The sequence below is a fragment of the Anolis sagrei genome, chromosome 2 (assembly GCF_037176765.1).
Source record: "Anolis sagrei isolate rAnoSag1 chromosome 2, rAnoSag1.mat, whole genome shotgun sequence".
In the NCBI taxonomy this organism is placed as follows: domain Eukaryota; kingdom Metazoa; phylum Chordata; class Lepidosauria; order Squamata; family Dactyloidae; genus Anolis; species Anolis sagrei.
The window spans coordinates 146,866,836-146,889,322 of record NC_090022.1 but is presented as its reverse complement, the minus strand read 5'-3'; the positions used below and the strand labels follow the sequence as shown (position 1 = coordinate 146,889,322).

General features: G+C 38.2%; 1 protein-coding gene across 1 annotated transcript; it reads left to right on the top strand.

Annotated features, from left to right (window-relative positions):
- Positions 1-5,183: 5,183 nt before the first annotated feature.
- On the top strand, positions 5,184-21,897 carry LOC132768199 (sterile alpha motif domain-containing protein 9-like). The gene is made up of 5 exons (XM_067463944.1): positions 5,184-5,272; positions 5,452-5,574; positions 13,528-13,629; positions 14,805-14,850; positions 16,039-21,897. Exons 4-5 carry the CDS (start codon positions 14,847-14,849, stop codon positions 20,727-20,729), a joined length of 4,695 nt encoding a protein of 1,564 aa, XP_067320045.1. The 5' UTR covers positions 5,184-5,272; positions 5,452-5,574; positions 13,528-13,629; positions 14,805-14,846; the 3' UTR covers positions 20,730-21,897.
- The last annotated feature ends 590 nt before the right edge of the window (positions 21,898-22,487 follow it).

The window sequence follows — 22,487 nt, the reverse complement described above, 5'->3', positions numbered from 1 at the left end:
ATATTATTTTGTACATTTGTACCCTGTCCTTCTCATCCCCAAGGGGGGACTCTGGGCAGCTTCACAACACGCACTCATTCAGTGTCATCCACGTTCATAAAAATACATTTAAAACAATTAATTAAAACATTACATTAATAAGGTATTTGTTTAAAATGATGCAGGTTTAAAATCCAAGTCTGGGTCAGTCCATTGTCATTCATATCACTTGAGTCTTATACTCGATTGCTACCTCTATCATTCAAACACTTGGCCCCATAACCACTTAAAAAAACACTTATTTTTCTAACCCCCTGGGTGTTTTCAAAAACTCTTTATTTTTTAACTTCTACCGGCTTGGTGACGTCACAGCCAATCACAACGACGCTGGCTCAGGGGGCAGGCATGGGAGATTTGAAGTTGACAGCTCTATAAATATTGTATTTCTCAGCCCAGTGGGTTATGTCGGCTTCTGGGCAGATAACTGTGGTCATCATCTGTTCCTGCTGGAATTAAAGGAAACCTCAGTGGCTTTCCTTCAACTTGGTGAGACTTTATTTTGGGAAAATTAGGGGGAAATCTTTTTTAGTGCTTGCTGTCTCACCAGGTGTTCCGGATCCTCTTTTTGAGTCTGGCCGTTTTTTGCCTATAAGCAAGGCCTCCCAAATTTGTGTTCAGCATCAGAGGTTCTCTTTCAGAGGATCGACTCAAAGCAACACAGTTGCAACCACGGTTATTTCTGAGGACATGGGAAGAAGGAGCAAAGAAGCTGACAGGAGGCCTGGATGGTCTAATCGTCAAGGAGCTGGAGAGAAGAAGAAGAAGAGCTGTGGTGAACTTGGACTGGAAAGAGCACTTCCCTATCCCTCTACAGCAGTGGTTCTCAACCTGAGGGTCCCCAGGTGTTTTGGCCTCCAACTCCCAGAAATCCCAGCCAGTTTACCAGATGTTAGGATGCCTGGGAGTTGACGGCCAAAATATCTGGAAACCACAGGTTGAGAACCACTGTTCTACAGGCAGGTAAAGTACTGTTATAGTAACTTGACAGGATTAATTGGAATAATCTGTGCATTTTGTTGATGGCCCAAAGTAGAATAGGCCCATAGGCTCAATAGTATTTATATTTGGGTTGACTAAGCATTCAACAACTAATTCAGTGGGTCCACTCTAGCTGGGAGTGGACCCAATCTGATTCAAGCTTTAATGATTATACAAATTTCCCTTCTTCTATAAAGAGACAATTATCTATAGAACAACAGACCTGTTCTGTTTTTTCATGTGTCTAGACTCCAAGAGGAAACAGATACATAATTATGGTCACTTTGGGATTCGTTTTCATGTCAATTAAATTATTCTAATGACTTTTTACATATCTTCCGAAATTCTTATCTTATAAAGGGTAGTCAGTGAGAGATCATTTGCAGACAATGAGAAACAAGGCTGGTGCCTCTGAAATCACCGTTTAAACACTAGGAGTATAGCAACTGCTTAGTTCTCATGTGTCTGTGGAAACTATATTTCTTTCTGCCTGCGCATTGGGTTCACAGAACAAATGTGGCCATTCATGTGCAGTGCTTTTTAAAACAATGTAAGTTTGGATTTGGTGAGCCAAAATAGATAAAATGAACAACAAATGAAGTATAGGATCCTATAATATTTTACATTCTTGAGATCCCTTGAACTCTATCAGACTAGCAGTACTGGAAGACTGATCAAGTTCTTTGTCACTTGCCCTTTTTGTTGTTTTAAGACTTGTGTACTTTTGCCTGTACACACCTTTGTTTTTTCAAGCAGGAAAATTGATGTATTTTTGACATTGATGTGGGCATGGTTTTCACTTTGTCTTTTGTTTTGTTGATTGTGGACGTTACTTTACAGGAAAGCAGATTTTTTTCTAATTTTTTTTAAAGCGGAAGCAGGTGAGGTAAGATACCCAGATATGGGCATTGCAGGAATTAAAGCTTGGAAATCACAGCAGCTTTAATCTTAGCCTAAATGAAATATTTTATAGCTCTACTGTACAGTGCTTGTATATTTCTTCGGAACAAGAATTCCTCCTACTAAAAGAATAAAAATAGCCTTGGAGTCAAGTGTATGTATTTCAAATCAAAAGCATTACATAAAGTAGTATAAAACTGGTAAAAATAGAGGGAGCCCAAGCAGCTAAATATCTTTTGACCAAAAACAGGCAACAGCAATCACATTGTCTGTAGCCTCCAACAATTCTTTCTCTGTACATGAGGCAGGCATAGTGGACAAGCATACAGATGCGGAGTCAAGTGTGCAGTGTATTGTGGGAGGCTTTCACAGCTGGAATCACTGGAGTATTGTGTGGTTTCCGGGCTGTATGGCCATATTCTAGCAGCATTTTCTCCGGACATTTCGTCTGCATTTGTGACTGCCATTTTCAGAGTATCTGATGGTGATAAAAGCAAGTGGGGCATAAATACCTGTGGAATTTCCAGGATGGGAGAAAGAACCAATCCCTGTTAACCATGAGTAAAGGATGCAATTAGCAAACTAGATTTTTAAATGTGTTCAGTGGGATTCACCTATTAGCATATGAGAAAGGCATCTGTGTGGAAGTAGCCTCGCCCTTGTTCCCTTGGAAATCTTTGCTGACTTTGAATTCTCTGGGTGGTGTTTACTTTGTATGGGTGGTGCTCACTGGCCCTTGACTGCTTAAGCACCACCCAGAGAAAGGATGCCTCTACGCAGCAAACAATTCAAAGCAGTGTTTCTCAACTTTACTAATACCACAACCCCTTGATACAGTTACTCATATTGTGTTGACCCCCAACCATAAATTATTTTCATTGCTACTTCATAATTGTAATTTTGCTACAGTTATGAATCGTAATATAAATATCTGATATGCAGGATGTAGTCCCATTCACTGGACTAAATTTGACAAAAAATTGAATATTGGTTGGGTTGGGAGGGAGGGATTGATTTTGTCATTTGAGAGGTGTAGTTGCTGGGATTTATAGTTCACCTACAATCAAAGAGCATTCTGAACTCCACCAACGATGGAATTGAACCAAATTTGGCACACAGAACTCCCATGACCAACAGAAAATGCTGGAAGTGTTTGGTGGGCATTGATCTTGAGTTTTGAAGTTGTAGTTCACCTACATCTAGAGAGGACTGTGGACTCAAACAATAATGGATCTGGACCAAACTTGGCATGAATACTCAATATGCCCAAATGTGAACACTGGTGGAGTTTGGGGAAAATAGACATGGACATTTGGGAGTTGTAATTACTGGGATTTATAGATCACCTACAAACAAAGAGCATTCTGAACCCACCAATGATTGAATTGGGCCAAACTTCCCACACAGAGTCCCCATTACCAACAGAGAATAGTGTTTTGTAATGGTTTTGGGTGACCCCTCTGACACCCCCTTGTGACCCCCCCAGGGGTCCTGACCCCCAGTTTGTGAAACGCTGATTCAAAGGGAACAAAAGCCGGGCTACTTCCACACAGATGCTGGCAAAATGTCAGGCGAAAATGCTGCTAGAACGTAGTCATACGGCCTGGAAAACATACAGCATCCCATGTGAGCAGTAATTTTCTCTAGGTTCTTGTGGGTTTTTTCGGGCTATAGGGCCATGTTCTAGAGGCATTTCTCCTGGCGTTTCGCCTGCATCTATGGCAAGCATCCTCAGAGGTAGTGAGGTCTGTTGGAAATAGGACAATGGGTTTATATATCTGTGGAACAGCTGGGGTGGGGCAAAGAGCTCTTCTCTGCTGGAGCTAGGTGTGAATGTTTCAACTGACCACCTTCATTAGCATTTGAAGGCCTGCCTGAGCCTGGGAAAATCTTTTGTTGAGAGGTGTTAAGATGTGCCTGGTTGTTTCCTCTCTGCTGTTTTGCTATTGTAATTTTAGAGTTTTTTAATACTGGTAGCCAGATTTTGTTCATTTTCATGGTCTCTTCCTTTCTGTTGAAATTGTCCACATGTCTGACATGGTGGTTGTTGGTGTGGTCCAGCATTTCTGTGTTCTCAAATAATATGCTGTGTCCAGGCTGGTTCATCCATAATTTTCTCCTTTTAAAACAGTGTGATGCCCCCTCTCTATGAAAGTGAAGGCATGGCCATTATACAGTGTCACTGTATATCATGGGGCCTGAGCATCCACAAGCTTTGGTATCCAGAGGGATCCTGGAACCAAACCACAACAGATTCCAAGGGTCCACTGCATTCAAATGTGGAAAGCTTATTCTGAAAGAGGGGGAACTTTGGAAAAATTGGTCCTCACATTAATTTTCACCTCATAAGAGAAGGGATTGTGACCAGTGTTTCTCTTATTATGATACAAAATCAGACTTCACCAAAGATTAGAGATCTATATTGGAATTAAACAAGGCATGGTAATAAAAAAAACTTGGAAAGGTTTTTTGTTTTAAAAATCTATAATAACCATCTTAACAAATATAAAACTTATTAGTATTTCAATGGCAAGTGTGGGCCTGCTTTTGGCTGATGAGACAGGATTGTTGTTGTTGTTGTGTGCTTTCAAGTAGTTTCAGACTTAGATTGACCCTGAACGAGGGCCGGATAAATGACCTTGGAGGGCCATATTCGGCCCTCAGGCCTTGGTTTGAGGACCCCTGGTGTAGATGCTCCCTTTGTGGGATGCCTCTTTCCCTGGGTGGCTCCTAATGTGGAAGCCTAGAGTCCAAGCGGAGCCAGTGGCTTTCTCTGCCGCTGTCCAGAGTCGAGCCATGGTGCAACTGTACAACTTGTACCCATCCAGCTCACAAGAGATGCCCATGCAGCAAAAGCTAGTACTCTTCGGATATTGCCTGGAGCAGACCAAATGATTTTGTGGCCGGACATTCCCACTTTTGCTCAAGGCCAAAATGATCTGGAGTCAGGGGAAAATAAAGTACAAAATGTGGGTGTTATGAAGATGGCTACAAAATAAGTTACTCAATAAGAACAATAAGAACAGATGTCCCCTTTTTTTTCTAAGAACCATGTATCTTTTTTCTTATGTATGGATATACTTTATCGTACTTTATCTGTGAAAATTATCTCTTGATAATGTTGAGGCTGTTTGATCTTGCAGTTCAAATCATTGCCTCCTTTAATATCAAAATGAAACAAAATCGTGGAAGGGACCCAGCCAATCCAAGTTTCCTCCCTCAAAGCTCCCCTCCTTTCTGTCTCAACCCACTTCCGCTCTGCCTTGCTGGAAAGTGAAACATGTTGTATCACTTACTTCAGTGGTACAAAGAGATAAATGAGGCGGGAGCAGGAGCAGGAGCAGCAGCAGCTTTTGTACGTACTTTCCAATGTCCAAAGAATTCTTTTGCATTTGTAAAAATCAGGTGATGTGTAAGACAGGATATTTCTCTCCCCCCCCCCTTCCCCCTCCATTTAGTAAATATTAGTAAATGTTACTGATTTCCAGTTCTTTGTCAGCTGCCAGTTATCTAATTACCTCACATATTTTGCAGGAAATCAGACTGTGACTCACAGCTATCAAGCAAATTCCTTCCTTTCTTCAAAGCATCACCTTAAGAATTTGCCATTTTCTGAACCCACTGAAAACTTTGTGCTGATTCAACATGCAACCCAAGGTAAGATACTTCTTCACAGCTAGAAACAGACTACCTGAGAAGCCACCAAAAAAAATTGCTTGAGGCATCAGATCTGAGAGGAGAGCTTAGTGAACTGCTTTCAATCTCAGTGTCAGTCTGTGTGTATGTGATCTAATCAAGATCAGGGGTATAGATATAGACATGCACACAGCTATAGTTGTGAAGAATCAATCCCATAATTTCTGGATTAGAGGTTCATGGAGCCGTGGAATTTACTATGGGCAGGCTGAAAAGAACAGAAATGGTGCATCTGCATTGAAGAATTAATGCAATTTGGCATCACTTTCTCTGCCATGGCTCAATGCTATGGAATCACAGGAGTTGGTGTCTCACAAGGCCTTCTCAGCCAAAGAGTGTTTTTGTGCCACATCAAACCACAAATCCCAGAATTCCATAGCACTGAGCCATGAAATGCTGGCAAGCGGTATTAATTTTACAGCGTGGATGCACCCAAAGTCTCAAGGTTTGTGAAAAGTAAATTTTTCCAGCTATTCATAACTGAAGGAGGCAACACATAAACAAAATGTGTAACAAGAGATAAATTAGAATGTGCTGTACCTGGTATGTGTAAAATGTCTCAATTAATTAACTCAAATAAATTCGGCTACATGATAATAATAATGTTTTAAATGTATTTTAATCTAATGTTTTATCTTTTGTATAATGTTGTACATAATGTGTTGTATGTTATCGGCTTCGAATTACTGCCATTGTAAACCGCCCTGAGTCCCCCTTCGGGGATTGAGAAGGATGGGGTTGAAATGTTGGAAATAAATAAATGTATACAATGACAAGATATAGTAGCAGCAGCAGCAGCAGCAACAGCAACAACTTTATTCTTGTATCCCGCCACCATTTCCTGGAAGGGATTCAGTGCGGCTTACATATGGGCAGAAAGTCCAACAGACATAAAAGAAAAACAATTCATTAAAACAAAAACACCATTAAAATAAGGGCCTTGTAAAATACAACAATTCAGATAAAACACAATTAAACATAAGAAATTAAAAATAAAATAAAATTTCACCAGTGTTCAACAAAAATCAATATAATTTACAATGCAACTTGCTGAGATTCTTGCAAGAGTATGTCACCAGTTTATGTTTGAGAGAGTTGAGAGTTTGAGAAATGGGAGGCAGAGCATTATACTGTTACATTTTTTTCCAATGTATACCAAGGACATCCTTAGCATAACAATTTTGCAGCCAAATTGAGGAATATGTGAAAACTCAAGTTTGAAAGTAGATGGGTGAACACTATTACATTTAGATCTTGAGGACTAACTTGAAACTTAATATGCCATAGCCTTACCCTTTTGATGTTTATACTTTACTAGCTGTGCCCTGCCACGCATTGCTGTGGCCTATAGTAAAACTTATCAAAGTTGAGGTAGATATCTGGACTATTATGAAAGAGAGGTACCTACCTATTCCTACCCCCTTTTCCTCCCCCTTTCTCTCCTTTCTTCCTTCTCTACCTCTTTCTTTCTTTCCTTCTTTCACTACTTGGTTTCATCCTTCTCTCTTTCCTTCATTCCCTTCCCTTTTCTTCCTTTGCCTTTCTTCCCTCCCTGTTTGCTTCCTTCTTTCTCTTTTTATTTCCTTTTATTTCACCACCATCATAACAATAACAATAATGCAATGCATTGCCTCTGGGACCTGACACCTCTCCCATTCCCATAAAAGGGTCTCATAGGAACAATAGCATAATAATAATAATAATAATAATAATAATAATAATAATAATAGAAATAACAACCTTTACCCGCCACTCGTTGCTGTGACCAACCTTCCCTCTTTCTCTCCTTCTTTCCCTCCTTCCTTCCTTCCTTCCCTCCCATCTTTCCTTCTCCTCTTCCTTCCCTATCTCTTTCCTTCCTTCCCCCTTTTTCTTTCTCTTCTGGTCTCTTTTCTTCCTTCTCTCTTTCCTTCTTTCCTTCCCTCCCTCTTTCTCTACATCTTCGCCCTTCCTTCACTCCCTCTTTTCTTCCTTCATCCCCTTTTTTCTTTCCTTCTCTCCTTCCTTCCTTCCCCCTTTTTCTTTCCCTCCCTATGTCTCTCATTTCTTCCTTCTCTACCTCTTTCCTTCCTTCCCCCTTTTTCTTTCTCTTCTGCGGCTGGGCGCCAATGCGCATGCTCAATTGTTTTGCCGTTTTGTGAGTGTGTTGTTGTTTGTTTTTCATTTTGAGTAGATATGTTTGTACTTTGTGGGTTGTGTTATGGGCATGGGAATTTTGGTTAAGTTTCGTTGGGATTTTTTTGAGTTTTGTTTGAGTTTTGTGAGTGTGTTGTTTTTCATTTTGAGTAGATATGTTTGTACCTTGTGGGTTGTGTTATGGGCATGGGAATTTTGGTTAAGTTTCGTTGTTTTTTTTTTAGTTTTGTTGTTTTGTCATTTTGTGAGTGTGTTGTGTTTCTTTTCATTTTGAGTAGATATGTTTGTACCTTGTGGGTTGTGTTATGGGCATGGGAATTTTGGTTAAGTTTCGTTGGGGGTTTTAGAATTTTGTTGTTTTGCCGTTTTGTGAGTGTGTTGTTGTGTTGTTTTTCATTTTTTGAGTAGATATGTTTGTACCTTGTGGGTTGTGTTATGGGCATGGGAATTTTTGTTAAGTTTCGTTGGGTTTTTTTGAGTTTTGTTGTTTTGCCGTTTTGTGAGTGTGTTGTTGTGTTGTTTTTCATTTTGAGTAGATATGTTTGTACCTTGTGGGTTGTGTTATGGGCATGGGAATTTTGGTTAAGTTTCGTTTGTTTTTTTTTTAGTTTTGTTGTTTTGTCATTTTGTGAGTGTGTTGTGTTTCTTTTCATTTTGAGTAGATATATTTGTACCTTGTGGGTTGTGTTATGGGCATGGGAATTTTGGTTAAGTTTCGTTTTTTTTTTTAGTTTTGTTGTTTTGTCATTTTGTGAGTGTGTTGTGTTTCTTTTCATTTTGAGTAGATATGTTTGTACCTTGTGGGTTGTGTTATGGGCATGGGAATTTTGGTTAAGTTTCGTTGGGGGTTTTAGAATTTTGTTGTTTTGCCGTTTTGTGAGTGTGTTGTTGTGTTGTTTTTCATTTTTTGAGTAGATATGTTTGTACCTTGTGGGTTGTGTTATGGGCATGGGAATTTTTGTTAAGTTTCGTTGGTTTTTTTTTAGTTTTGTTGTTTTGCCGTTTTGTGAGTGTGTTGTTGTGTTGTTTTTCATTTTTTGAGTAGATATGTTTGTACCTTGTGGGTTGTGTTATGGGCATGGGAAATTTTGTTAAGTTTCGTTGGGGGCTTTAGAGTTTTGTTGTTTTGCCGTTTTGTGAGTGTGTTGTTGTGTTGTTTTTCATTTTGAGTAGATATGTTTGTACCTTGTGGGTTGTGTTATGGGCATGGGAATTTTTGTTAAGTTTCGTTGGGTTTTTTTTAGTTTTGTTGTTTTGCCGTTTTGTGAGTGTGTTGTTGTGTTGTTTTTCATTTTGAGTAGATATGTTTGTACCTTGTGGGTTGTGTTATGGGCATGGGAATTTTTGTTAAGTTTCGTTGGGGGCTTTAGAGTTTTGTTGTTTTGCCGTTTTGTGAGTGTGTTGTTGTGTTGTTTTTCATTTTGAGTAGATATGTTTGTACCTTGTGGGTTGTGTTATGGGCATGGGAATTTTGGTTAAGTTTCGTTGTTTTTTTTAGTTTTGTTGTTTTGTCATTTTGTGAGTGTGTTGTGTTTCTTTTCATTTTGAGTAGATATGTTTGTACCTTGGGCATGGGAATTTTGGTTAAGTTTCGTTGGGGGTTTTAGAATTTTGTTGTTTTGCCGTTTTGTGAGTGTGTTGTTGTGTTGTTTTTCATTTTTTGAGTAGATATGTTTGTACCTTGTGGGTTGTGTTATGGGCATGGGAATTTTTGTTAAGTTTCGTTGGTTTTTTTTTAGTTTTGTTGTTTTGCCGTTTTGTGAGTGTGTTGTTGTGTTGTTTTTCATTTTTTGAGTAGATATGTTTGTACCTTGTGGGTTGTGTTATGGGCATGGGAAATTTTGTTAAGTTTCGTTGGTTTTTTTTTAGTTTTGTTGTTTTGCCGTTTTGTGAGTGTGTTGTTGTGTTGTTTTTCATTTTTTGAGTAGATATGTTTGTACCTTGTGGGTTGTGTTATGGGCATGGGAAATTTTGTTAAGTTTCGTTGGGGGCTTTAGAGTTTTGTTGTTTTGCCGTTTTGTGAGTGTGTTGTTGTGTTGTTTTTCATTTTGAGTAGATATGTTTGTACCTTGTGGGTTGTGTTATGGGCATGGGAATTTTTGTTAAGTTTCGTTGGTTTTTTTTTAGTTTTGTTGTTTTGCCGTTTTGTGAGTGTGTTGTTGTGTTGTTTTTCATTTTGAGTAGATATGTTTGTACCTTGTGGGTTGTGTTATGGGCATGGGAATTTTTGTTAAGTTTCGTTGGTTTTTTTTTAGTTTTGTTGTTTTGCCGTTTTGTGAGTGTGTTGTTGTGTTGTTTTTCATTTTGAGTAGATATGTTTGTACCTTGTGGGTTGTGTTATGGGCATGGGAATTTTTGTTAAGTTTCGTTGGGGGCTTTAGAGTTTTGTTGTTTTGCCGTTTTGTGAGTGTGTTGTTGTGTTGTTTTTCATTTTGAGTAGATATGTTTGTACCTTGTGGGTTGTGTTATGGGCATGGGAATTTTGGTTAAGTTTCGTTGTTTTTTTTAGTTTTGTTGTTTTGTCATTTTGTGAGTGTGTTGTGTTTCTTTTCATTTTGAGTAGATATGTTTGTACCTTGGGCATGGGAATTTTGGTTAAGTTTCGTTGGGGGTTTTAGAATTTTGTTGTTTTGCCGTTTTGTGAGTGTGTTGTTGTGTTGTTTTTCATTTTTTGAGTAGATATGTTTGTACCTTGTGGGTTGTGTTATGGGCATGGGAATTTTTGTTAAGTTTCGTTGGGGGCTTTAGAGTTTTGTTGTTTTGCCGTTTTGTGAGTGTGTTGTTGTGTTGTTTTTCATTTTGAGTAGATATGTTTGTACCTTGTGGGTTGTGTTATGGGCATGGGAATTTTTGTTAAGTTTCGTTGGTTTTTTTTTAGTTTTGTTGTTTTGCCGTTTTGTGAGTGTGTTGTTGTGTTGTTTTTCATTTTGAGTAGATATGTTTGTACCTTGTGGGTTGTGTTATGAGCATGGGAATTTTTGTTAAGTTTCGTTGGTTTTTTTTAGTTTTGTTGTTTTGCCGTTTTGTGAGTGTGTTGTTGTGTTGTTTTTCATTTTGAGTAGATATGTTTGTACCTTGTGGGTTGTGTTATGGGCATGGGAATTTTTGTTAAGTTTCGTTGGGGGCTTTAGAGTTTTGTTGTTTTGCCGTTTTGTGAGTGTGTTGTTGTGTTGTTTTTCATTTTGAGTAGATATGTTTGTACCTTGTGGGTTGTGTTATGGGCATGGGAATTTTGGTTAAGTTTCGTTGGGGGGTTTTAGAGTTTTGCTGTCCCGTTGAACCAACCTAACAGATTTATATATATATAGATTTGTAAATGCTCAACTGAAGTTAAATTGCTCTAATGCTTTGACATTTGGAGTCTGAAGAGCAGAAATTTGAGGTGTTGGTGCTTAACCCACCTCCATAGTTATACTCTGTTGCAGTATTTTATTTCAGCACTGGGCAAGTTAGATATGGATTGGTATACATAATTGTACTTATAGCAATGTCACTTGCCAGGCTTTGTTATTAAGTGAAATACAGGAATTCCATTTTCCAGTGTTCTCAATGGCAAGAGTGCATTCTTTTGTGAGACTTGCAAATTTTATCCATGACATTAGTAACTTTTAAACATGTTTTCTTTTTATCTGTAGCTTCCTCTTGTTGTATATACCTGTGATGTGATTTTGTTGTATGCCAATAAAGGCTGTCTGAAAGATATTAAGTGTGACACAGATGTATATTTCTATGTTAACAGCTCCATTCTTCTATATACAAAAGTGCCATATGTCACTATGTAAATATATTAATGTAAACTTTTTTTTTTTAAATTATTTACTTGAGACACTCTGATCACACCCTGATCAACTTGGTAGCAGTAAACGAAACTGAAAATTCTGTTTTGGTGGACTTTGCTGCCCTCTTCTGGCAATAGACTCAAAGCATACTAAGAGTATATGCAAGCAGGCCTCAGTTACTAACCGCACCCTTGAATGTAATCAAAACACCAGCAAGAAGTTAAAGTCATCACCTTATCCTCTGCCTGTGCAGCATTTGTAAGCCTATCCATTACAGAAACTATACAAGTCTTAAAATATACATGATTGTTTATCAACCAGAGCATGCACCTTTTTTGGTTTTGCTGCAGGCATCAGTGGTGTTGCATCAACTTCCTATTTCCTATTTCTCAAATTTGCTTCTGTTCACCAGAGGACTTAAAATGTTTTTGTTTACTTATGCAAGGCTTAACTGACTTGGTCATTTCATTTAATTTCACATGCATATGATGTTAGTTTCAAATGAAAAATCTCCCAAAACATGTTAAACTGCTGCTTTTGGTGGGATAGGATCTATCCTTATTCTTTCCATTTTATACCTCTGGTGTCATACCACAACCAGGAACACATTGGTTTTGTTAAGTGAAGGATATAACAGTCCTATAGGATGTTGTTCAAGAAATGGTGGGATACTCATGTTTCCTGATTCTCCACCAGCCCTTTCCCCAGAAAATCTTCTCACCCTCTGCACAGTACTAAGGTACATCAGCTCTGTCTGAGTCACTCTTCCACCTACAGCAGTGAAACACTTCTTAAAATAATTGTTCAAATAGTTTTGTTGGCTTCTGTGTTCTATTGTTGTACTGTATATTATATTTCTTCTTTTCAAGGTTGTAACATTCAAGCTTGAAAAGAAGCTACAGTAGAGTCTCGCTTACCCAACATAAATGGGCCGGCAGAACATTGGATAAGCGAAAATGTTGGATAATAAGGAAGGATTAAGGAAAAGCCGATTAAACATCAAATTGCGTTACGATTTTATAAATTAAGCACCAAAATTTCATGTTTTACAACAAATCAACAGGAAAAAAAAACAGTTCAATACACGGTACCATTATGTGGTAATTACTATATTTATGAGTTTTGCATCAAAGTATCACAATGTATTGAAACAGCTGTGGATCCAGGCAGGAAGCAGACTGCGTTGGATAATACAAAATGTTGAATGAGTGAAGGCTGGATAAGCGAGACTCTACTACTGTACAAGCAAAGGCTAATCTTCCTCCTAATAGTTTTTTAAAAGTATATTTCCCAACCACACCAATATCCACTCAAATATCCCATGATCTTGTTGGCTATTGCATAACAAAATATGATGTAGGTAGATATTCATCAACAGAAGTAATGTGTCTATGCGTGCAGTGATAAATGGGGTATTGTTGGGTTGCTGTAACTTTTTCAGGCTGTACGGCCATGTTCCAAAAGCAATCTCTCTTGACGTTTCACCTGCATCTATGGCAGGCATCCTCAGAGGTTGTGGGGTGTAGTTGCAAAAGTCACCTCTATCAGAAAACGAAATCACTCTGTCCAGGGCCAGATTAAGACCTTTAGAGGACCTAATCATTGAAAAGATTTTGGTGCCCCCATGTATATTTAATTCAAAAATATAAGCAATAATAGCTATATTATTTGTGTCAAAATGAAACAACGCTTACAATCAGATGGAAAATGATTTTTTAATACTTACACCCACTTTATATATATTGGAAAAGTTTTCCTTTTTCTAATTGCAAAGTATTTTATTGTATAAGTCCCACTGTGTGGAATCTGGTTGAACTGCACTGTTTGCAGTTTTGCACCATATGGATCATGATAAATCTGGTAATGGGAAAATTCCTTTGGTACCTCTCTTCCTTTGATGCTCCATTGCCAGATTTACCATGGTCATGTTGAAACGGATCAACAAACCCATATGAACTGATTTTATACCAACTCCTAAATGCACTTCCCTCTTTTCTAGGATCACGCAGTAGGCAAATTATGAAATGGAATGCCAAGGACAGCCATCATACAATTTCCTTCTACCACTTCCAGATTACGAATGTGTTACTGCAGTCACAAGGTAAAGTGTATGTTTAGTGTCTCTAGGAGAACAGGAAATGTATTTTAAAAAGTGAAGACATCTATACCATCAGTCCACTGGTTGATTTAACAAATTTGGAGAGGCCTTACAATGTAAGATTATTGTGTTGCCATGCCTTTCGGTCCTATTGTCGTGTTTGGGAGTATTTTGTGAAACTACAATCCTCTGGAATCAAACAGGGAAGGCCCTGGACAAGTACTTCCTTGTTCAGCAACGCACACTGTGGTCTAAGTGTGTCATTTATTGTTGGGTGGGAAGAATTTTTTCAATGCACCACAGAGATTTTTTAACTATGTCTGATTCACTGTGTCTTAAGAGGTAAACACCGGGCATCATGTGGGTCATCTAAGTTGTGGTGGGAAAAGTCCTGAGTTAAGTCACAAACGGACAGAAGAGTAAAGCAGAGGAGAGCGAAGACTCTGCCCATCCATTCCTGGTTGGACTATTAAATTGCTATGGAGGCCTGAAGAATCTCCCAGAAGACTGGAGATTTTCTGAAGACAGGGAATGTAGCATTTTATGATGTGTTCTGCTGCATTAACCAGTAAAACTTTAACTTTCATCCTGGGTGTTTGTTCCCATTTTGATCACAAGATTCCCACCTCTCCTTCAGCTGATAAAATAATCTGTTAGGTGCCTGCAGAGAAACAGATGTCATTCTGTAAGATAGAAATCACATTTGCAAGAACTGGAAAGAGGAACATGCACAATTTCCAGTTGCTTTTGAACTACAACTTCTAGCATCCGTTATTTACTATACTGGCTAATGATAATGGGAATTGGGATTCAATAAGAATGAGCTGGCGGGTTAGTGCAGAGGACAACAAAATGAGAATATTTTCCCCTTAAACTTTCCCCTTTGGTAAAAGCAAGAGTGAATAGATGTGTCCATCTGTCCTTGCTTTTACTCTGGAATATATTATAGTAAACTGGTGCTAAATCAGAAGTGAGAAAATATGGCCCCAGTTTTTGTGTCCACTTCTGCACAAGGGACTCTAAACTATAACCTTGCTGGGTGGAAATTTTGTCTACAATAAAAGCAGTGTCTTCTATTTTTTCAGTGTGGTCAACAGCGTTTTTCAAAATCTCCTTCAACCTGCCTACAAAGCAAATGACATCTATGCTATCTCTCACCATTTTATTTTCCCTTTCAGATCTGCTTATTATTTTGAAAAGAAAACAACTTCAAAGACAAAATGGGTATGTTTTTCGTTTTCTAGTAGTCTGATCCTTTCCCATTTAGCATGTTTTTATCTCACACTTTTTCTACAGAACTAAAGCCAACATGTATGGACCTTGTTTTAGTCTCAGCAATAACTAGAGCAGTGCTATGAATTGTCACGTAAATATCCAATATGCAGGATGTCATAAATTTCATTATCATAAATTGAACATAATTAATGCATAGTGATTAATCACAAAAACAATATGATCCCTTTGCAGCAATTTTTTGCCAGCACAAGAAAGGTGTCTCCAGTTCTAAGTAAGTGGTGAGTGCTTAAAACCAAGAGCCTGATCCATTGACCTATGCAGCACAGACAGAGATTAAGAGCAGGGTTAAATTTTGCCATCCTTACTAGTCTGATGCATGTGAAAACATATGCATATATATTTCCACCAAAAATATAGCAGAGTGCTAAAAGCACACTTCACAACCAGTAGAAACATACGTGTGGTGAGCTGGGATAAGCTTCTGTTGCTTAGGTTGGCACAGGATTGCAGAGCCAAAATGTAAGTTCAAAAGTATTTATGGAAGTAAAATAAATACATTCTGGATAGGAAAGTTCTTGGAGCTTACTATCTTTCTAAATCTCATATTCTAAGGAAGGCAAAGGAAAAGATATCAGAAAAAAAATGCATTCCACTACATCTTGCCTAGAGAAGAGGAAGATGTGTCTTCACAGGAGGAGACAAAAGGCAGAAGAGGGAGAAAATGGGGGCCAACCATGTGGCAGTAATCAAAATGGCAGTAAAGAGGAAGTTACCTCATACCACAAAGAGATCACATTTCTACAACTTCAAATGGGGAGAAGATAGTAGCAAACAGGAAGAGAGGAGTAGAGACAAAAAGCCCCTTCTAGGAAGGTATTCGTGGGAATAGAGAAAGGAATCTCTCCTTCTTTCTTAGTCTACCTACTCATTGGGGACTGAAGACTTGTGGAGTCCAGGATGACACCCAACAAAAACTGAGAATAATTGAAGCCATGTATCTCTCTTTGCATACATCTCCCCTACAGTGGATAATCTCCATTTTATAAATTCTGAGTGCTTTCAACTATTTTCAACTATTTTCCATTTTTCTAAAAGTGAACTTTTAGCTAACAGGTGTAGAATTTTAATTCTATGCAAACCATGTCAGGATATTTGTTTGGTTTTTTTTACTTTCAGATTACACTGACTTACCTCTGAATGAATGGAACGAGAGTCATATCAAGTGCTGGCTTGAATCCATTGGGATTAAGAAAGTGTATGTTGAAAAGCTCTGTGAAGAGGAAGTAACTGGTCCAACACTCGAAATATTAGATGATAAATTCCTCAAGGAAATGGGTATGAAACAAGGACAGATCCACATATTAATACAGAAAAGGGATCAACTTTTGCAACGGAATATTGGCTATCAAGACAAGATTGGAGGCGTGACTGCATTAGACCACAAGGAAACCCATTCACAGAGCAAATATCCAAAAGAGTCAGACTCATCAACTGAAGAGAAAAAAGGGGACCAAGAGGAAACCAAACACAAACCCACCTCAGACATTAAACCAGCTTCTTTGACACATGGATCTTTAAAACCACAGAGCTCAAACAAAGAAAACATCACACGCACAAGTGACGCTCATGGCAAAATGGAAAGCACAACGAATATTTCTGTTTCACATGATCCAGTACGCCTGAGCCCATTCCGGCCATTCAAGAGCACCAACATTAATGTTAAGTATGTTAAAAATTCAATTTTTGCTCCAGAAACCGGCGCCCATGATCTAATCAGTCCTTGTCACGAATACAAATCATTTGATACAGCAGCCTTGCTGGACAGACCAAGACTTCAAGTAAAATTTGCCCGTGAAGTCATGAAGTTTGCATCTGCCTGCCTGAACATCCGAACAAACGGCACTATTCACTTTGGAGTGATGGACCGTGTTAAGGAAAAGAAATGGACACATGGAGAAATCATTGGGATACCAATAAGAGAGACAGAAATGTATGTGGATGCTTTGGATTACATAGAAAAATGTTTTGAGTCCGATGTTCATGCTGCCGCAAGACAATGTATTCACCCCCCTGTTTTTATTGAAGTTATTTCAACAGATAGCCATGAACAGTTTTTTGTAGTAGAAGTTGACATTGAACCATTATTCGACATTGTAAAGGGAAAGCTTTTTCAAGTACGCATACCAGATTTTAATGAAAAAAGCAATAAGATAAATTTCGAAAGGGATAGAATTGCTTTCCAAAGAGTTGGTTCAAAGTCTGAACCAGTAAAAAATGAAAATCTCGTAAAATTCATTCAGGATTTACAAGAAAGAGACCATTGGAGGAAGAAGGCTGAAACAGTCAATCATAAAAATCAAACAGGTGGCCCTCAAAATTTAGGGAGAAAATTATCTGTCCTATTGACAGATGGCAAAAGCTGTTTAGATAGCTCTGTGTGGTACATTCTTGTTACCAACAAATGTGGAGAAGAAGACATCAAGTCTATTGATTTTTTGAGGCACATTAACATTTTCTGTGTGTTTGATTTTGATGAACACTCCAACATATCAGGTTTATACTCCAAGTATAAAATATACCATGCAACCACTTCTCATTTCTTGAAAGATTATTCCAATGACAACAAGTTAAGTACAACTGACTTCTCAAAACATCTCTGCCTGTTTGATAAGAAAAGTTGGATATTTTGCAATGGACGCAGTGACTTCCTTGGGGATGAAAAAGCATGCGATGAGAACACTTGGATCAGAACTAAGAGAAAATATCTGAAAAAGGCAGTGTCGTTTATCTGTGATGACCTCCTCCCAAAGGGCTCTTTTAAGGTGCTCTTCTTACTTTTGTCACCTGTGGAGAAACCAATCGTAGACACCTTCCATGAATTTTACAGTGAAATGAATGGCGTGGATTTCATAATATGCCTTTCTGAGTCTAGAGAAAACTATGAAAAATGGGCTAATTTAGCACAGGCATCCTGCAGCATTGAGACCTTAGAGCAGCGGAGCATTGTAGGCATGAAGCTAAGCCACGTGGATGCTACTGTCCAAAGCAAGCTGCCCTGCACACCCAATTACAGGCATTTACCTGTTTCCACAAAGGGTCTGTGTCTACTTCCCACACTAGAAGAAGAGAAAATGTATTCTCTTGAAATTTTGTGTGCTGATCAATGTGATGATATCAAATTAGACCTTCTGACTACAAAAGAAATACAGATGATAGATGAAACTTTTTATCGGGGTAAAAAAGTCAGCTGGAAAAATTTTTGGCTTGCTGATAGAAGGAAGTGTGGGGAAATTATCGAAAGGGAAGCCTATAAGGAGGTATCGAGGATGTTGAATGATGTTGTATACGGCAGCCTGATCCAGCATTCGGTAGCTAAACTGAAGGTGTTCCACGAACCCGGGAGTGGAGGAAGTACCATAGCCAGGCAAGTGCTGTGGAAACAGAGGACAGATTTGCGATGTGCTGTCATCAAAACCACATTCCCAGTTGCTACTGTCTGTCAGCATGCAGTTGACTTCCGACATTATGATGAAAAAGACCCCCAAAGCTGTCTCCCTGTCCTCCTTTTGTTGGAAGATTATGATGAAGAATACCTTGAAGATTTAATCTATACTTTAATGAATTCCATAGGGTCTAATAAAAAACATTCTTCCAGGCCTTCCTTTATCCTTCTGTGTTGTAAACGGTCCAATGCCCCTGATAAATTTTGCAAAGCATCTCCTCTGGATACAGTGTCAGTTACTCACAAACTGACAGACCAAGAGAAAAACCAGTTCAGAACAAAGCTAGAAAAATTTGAAAATCAGAAGGATTTTAAGCTGGAATATATACTCACATTTGTTCTCATGAGCAATGAATTTGACCCAACATATGTGAGAGAATTTGTGGTACACTTGCTTAAAGATATCGACTTATCTTCCCAAGAAACTAGTTTAATGAGATACGTTGCTTTGCTGAATTTCTACGTACATAATTCATACATCTCTTTATCTCACTGTGAAGCTTTCCTGGGACTTACACCATATGAAGAAATGTCAGTGAGACAATATGATTTCATAAGTAGCTTAAGTGAACAGGCCCAGCTTATTTTCATTAAATTGAGAGAAACCACCACATATATTTCATCCATTCGAATAATTCACCACTTGGTGGCAAAAGAAATACTGCACCAGCTTTCAGGAAGTCATCCTCAGAGTGAAATTGCCATGAAACTTCTCCAAGAAAAGGTTTTTCTTCACCATCGATTTGGGAGGGAAGAACTTATAAAATTCATCAGAGATCTGTTTATAAGGCGTGACAAAAAGAGCAGAGGTGACAACACTGACAGCCTTTTCTCTCCATTCATTGAGCATATCTATATGACAGAAAACCCTGAAAAAGCTATAGAAGTGCTAAAATACGCATACGAATGTTTGGGGAAAGATGCTTTATTTGCACAACAACTTGCCAGATTGCATTATGTTCATGAAAAATTTGAGGATGCAAAATTTTGGGCGGAAGTAGCCAAATCCCACTTGCCAAATGATTCATTTATTTTAGACACAGAAGGACAGGTGTACAGGAGGTGGTTTAGCTTTATAGTGGACAAACAGTCAAATGAAGATATCCCTGAAGATATCACTGAAATTATAGAAATTGCCCTTAAGGCTATGAAGTGCTTCAGAGCCACACAGCAAGCTGCAAAATCTGAGCGGGATACCATGAATAACTCAGGGTATTTTGGAGAGGTAGAAGTGGGATGTCGCTTACTGAAACTACTATCTGATGTGTTTCCTAAAGATGCAAAAGGAGAGCATTCAGAACTTGTCCAGTATTTACTTACAGATTACATTCCGGAAGACATTAAAAAGCCTTGGGCAAAACTTCACAGCCGCTTAAAAGCCTTACGCCAGAATATTTACAATGCTCTTGACTGGATTTCAGAAGATCTGAGTTATTTCCAAACAGATAAAAACCAAGCAGATGATGATGATAAGAGAGAAGAACAAGTGCATAATCCCAGAAGATGGCTCAAAAGACAATGCAAGGTTTATGCAACATTCTTTAGTTCCGATACATTGGTTGAGGAAAATGGTGCACGATCTGAAACCCAGCTGATCAGACAAATGAATATTTACAAACATGGTGGAGGAAACGTCACCACTATTCTCTCATTTCTGTCAGATCAAAATGATAAGAAATCCGTTCAAAGTCTAGAAAAAATAATAAGCTTGTACTCAGACCCAAAAAATTTGGAGGATACAGATCTTATAAATTGTATATTTTGCCATTTTACTCTTGCATATCTGTCACCTGGTTCTTCCAAACTCCTTGACCTTCGGACACTTCGAGAACTCAGCAAGAGATTCTTTAAAAAAAGGCACGCTACCTTCCCTGCCAGCGCTCATTTTTTGCTCACTTTACTTTACTGGCCTGATGCTGCATTGGACAAAGATTCTTCCTCAGATAAAGATGACATCTTAAAGTCTGCCCTTAATACCTTGAAGCGCTTGCATGACATCAAAATAAAAGATGTTGCCCCTAGGAAGAAAAGAATATATGTCATATTTTTCTTGGGAAAAGGCTATGGTCTGACAAAAATTGTGCCCAGAACAAAGATTGATAAACTCATGACAGGATCCCTAGATGAACGTCGGAAAAAATGGCAGAATGGCGAAGTATGGAAAATCGCAGAAGTACAGAATATCCTGGAAAGGGTCAATGGTTGGACCGAAGATGGCAGAGTTTTTGCAATGGGTCACTCAGGGCGGGTTCCAATTTTACCTTTGCATTTTGATTCAGTGCCACTTGGAAATGAAAATGTAACATTTTATCTAGGTTTCTCATTTAATGGACTTGTTGCTTGTGACGTTCAGGTAAAAATGTAGAAAATATCCTATGCCCTATAAATACCAAATAGAAAAGTACTCAAAGAAATAATGGGTTAGATCCAGACCTGATCATGTTTAGTTTAGATTCACAGTCAGTTATGACTAATACAATTAACACAGTTAAGTCAGTCATGACTAATACAAATCCCTCTACATCAGTGGATAAAGCCTAACCATAATCAAATCTGGATTTAATCTAGTGAAGTGTTTTCCTCTTCAAATGAAATCTGTGTTGACTATGACAGTTCCAACATCTATATAAATAAAAATGTAATGTTCGTTTGTGGGATTAACATAACTCAAAAACCACTGGACGAATTGACATCAAATTTGGACACAATACCCCTATCAGGTCAATGAGTAACCATCACTCATAAAAACACTTAAACACAGTGGAAGAGACCTAAAAAGCAAAAAAAAAAAAAAAACACATTACAATGCATCCGCAAAACCACATATATACACATATAAGCACACACAATACACATATACACAGACTGGGCCACAGCAAAGCATGGCTGGAGATGGCTAATATTAAAGGAAATGCTTTTAGATATTTAAAAAACTCAACTACTGGGGAAAACATTTCTTAACTGCATTAGCTTACCTGTGCACATATGAGCACTCCTATGCCAATTGGAATTTACACTAGGTCTGCATCGGACTGGGTTCTCTAACATATCCTAAATACGCATGTATCAGTCTATAAATATAGGTTTAAAAACCAACCCACAGATCTTGGATCTACTTATCCATGGGTCTATGTTGGGAATAGTTGTTTGTGCATAATTCAGATTGCTTACTGTATTGCATATGTGTATACTGGTATGCCGTTTTCCTTAACTCTTTGTTTTAGGAGGGGCTGCACACTATGTGATCAGATCTGGGCTTGCTCAGGAGTCAGACTCCATTTTAGAAACAGTATGCTTAGAGACTTCAGTAGAAACAGATGTATGCTTTTAGAAGCTAGTTGAAACAGACTTCAGAGACTGTATTAGACTCTCGGAACAGAGATGCTTTAGACTTTGGACTGCTGATTCTAAGAAAGATGCCCTGCACAGAGAAATTACTTCAAATCCTATCTGTAATTGGATTGAAATGCAAAGTACCCATATGCTGAATACATAAAGTTTGTAAGTAAACCAACTATGTTACTTTTAAAGAAGTCTGCATATTTTTGTCTCTCTGGGGAGGAGGCACGTTCAATGACGTATGTTGATGACATTGCAGATAAAGGAGCATCCTAGTTTCAGAATCACTTTTACATATCTTTGGACTGCAATCCATTTTATATCTACTTTCCAAAAATATAGTTCTGCTGAATGCAATTTTAATTACTTCTGAGTAGACAGATATAGGATTAAACTGTTCATTGATATGTTGAAGGAAAAGTAATTCTGTCAAAGGGAGCGGGGAGAGCACACCTGTTTTTTGGTAAATTTTATTAAACAAATTAGTTTATTTTTGAGAAGAGACTGGAGGGGCATTATTGCTAATGCATATAACATAATGTAGGAGTAAGATTTCAGTTTTTTTAAATATTTACCTTAAATGCACTTTGGTATCATTGCTGGAATAGTGATGCTATTCTAATAATAATCTGTTGAGTATTTTTTTAAAAAATACTTACCTTCTTCTCTTCCCTCGGGTTCAAATTTCTAGATTCATGGCTTTCTCTGCCTTCAACAGTGAACTCACTGAATTCAACATCTATACTCCTTGCTGGACTTTTTTCAGGGATCCGTCTTCTTCACC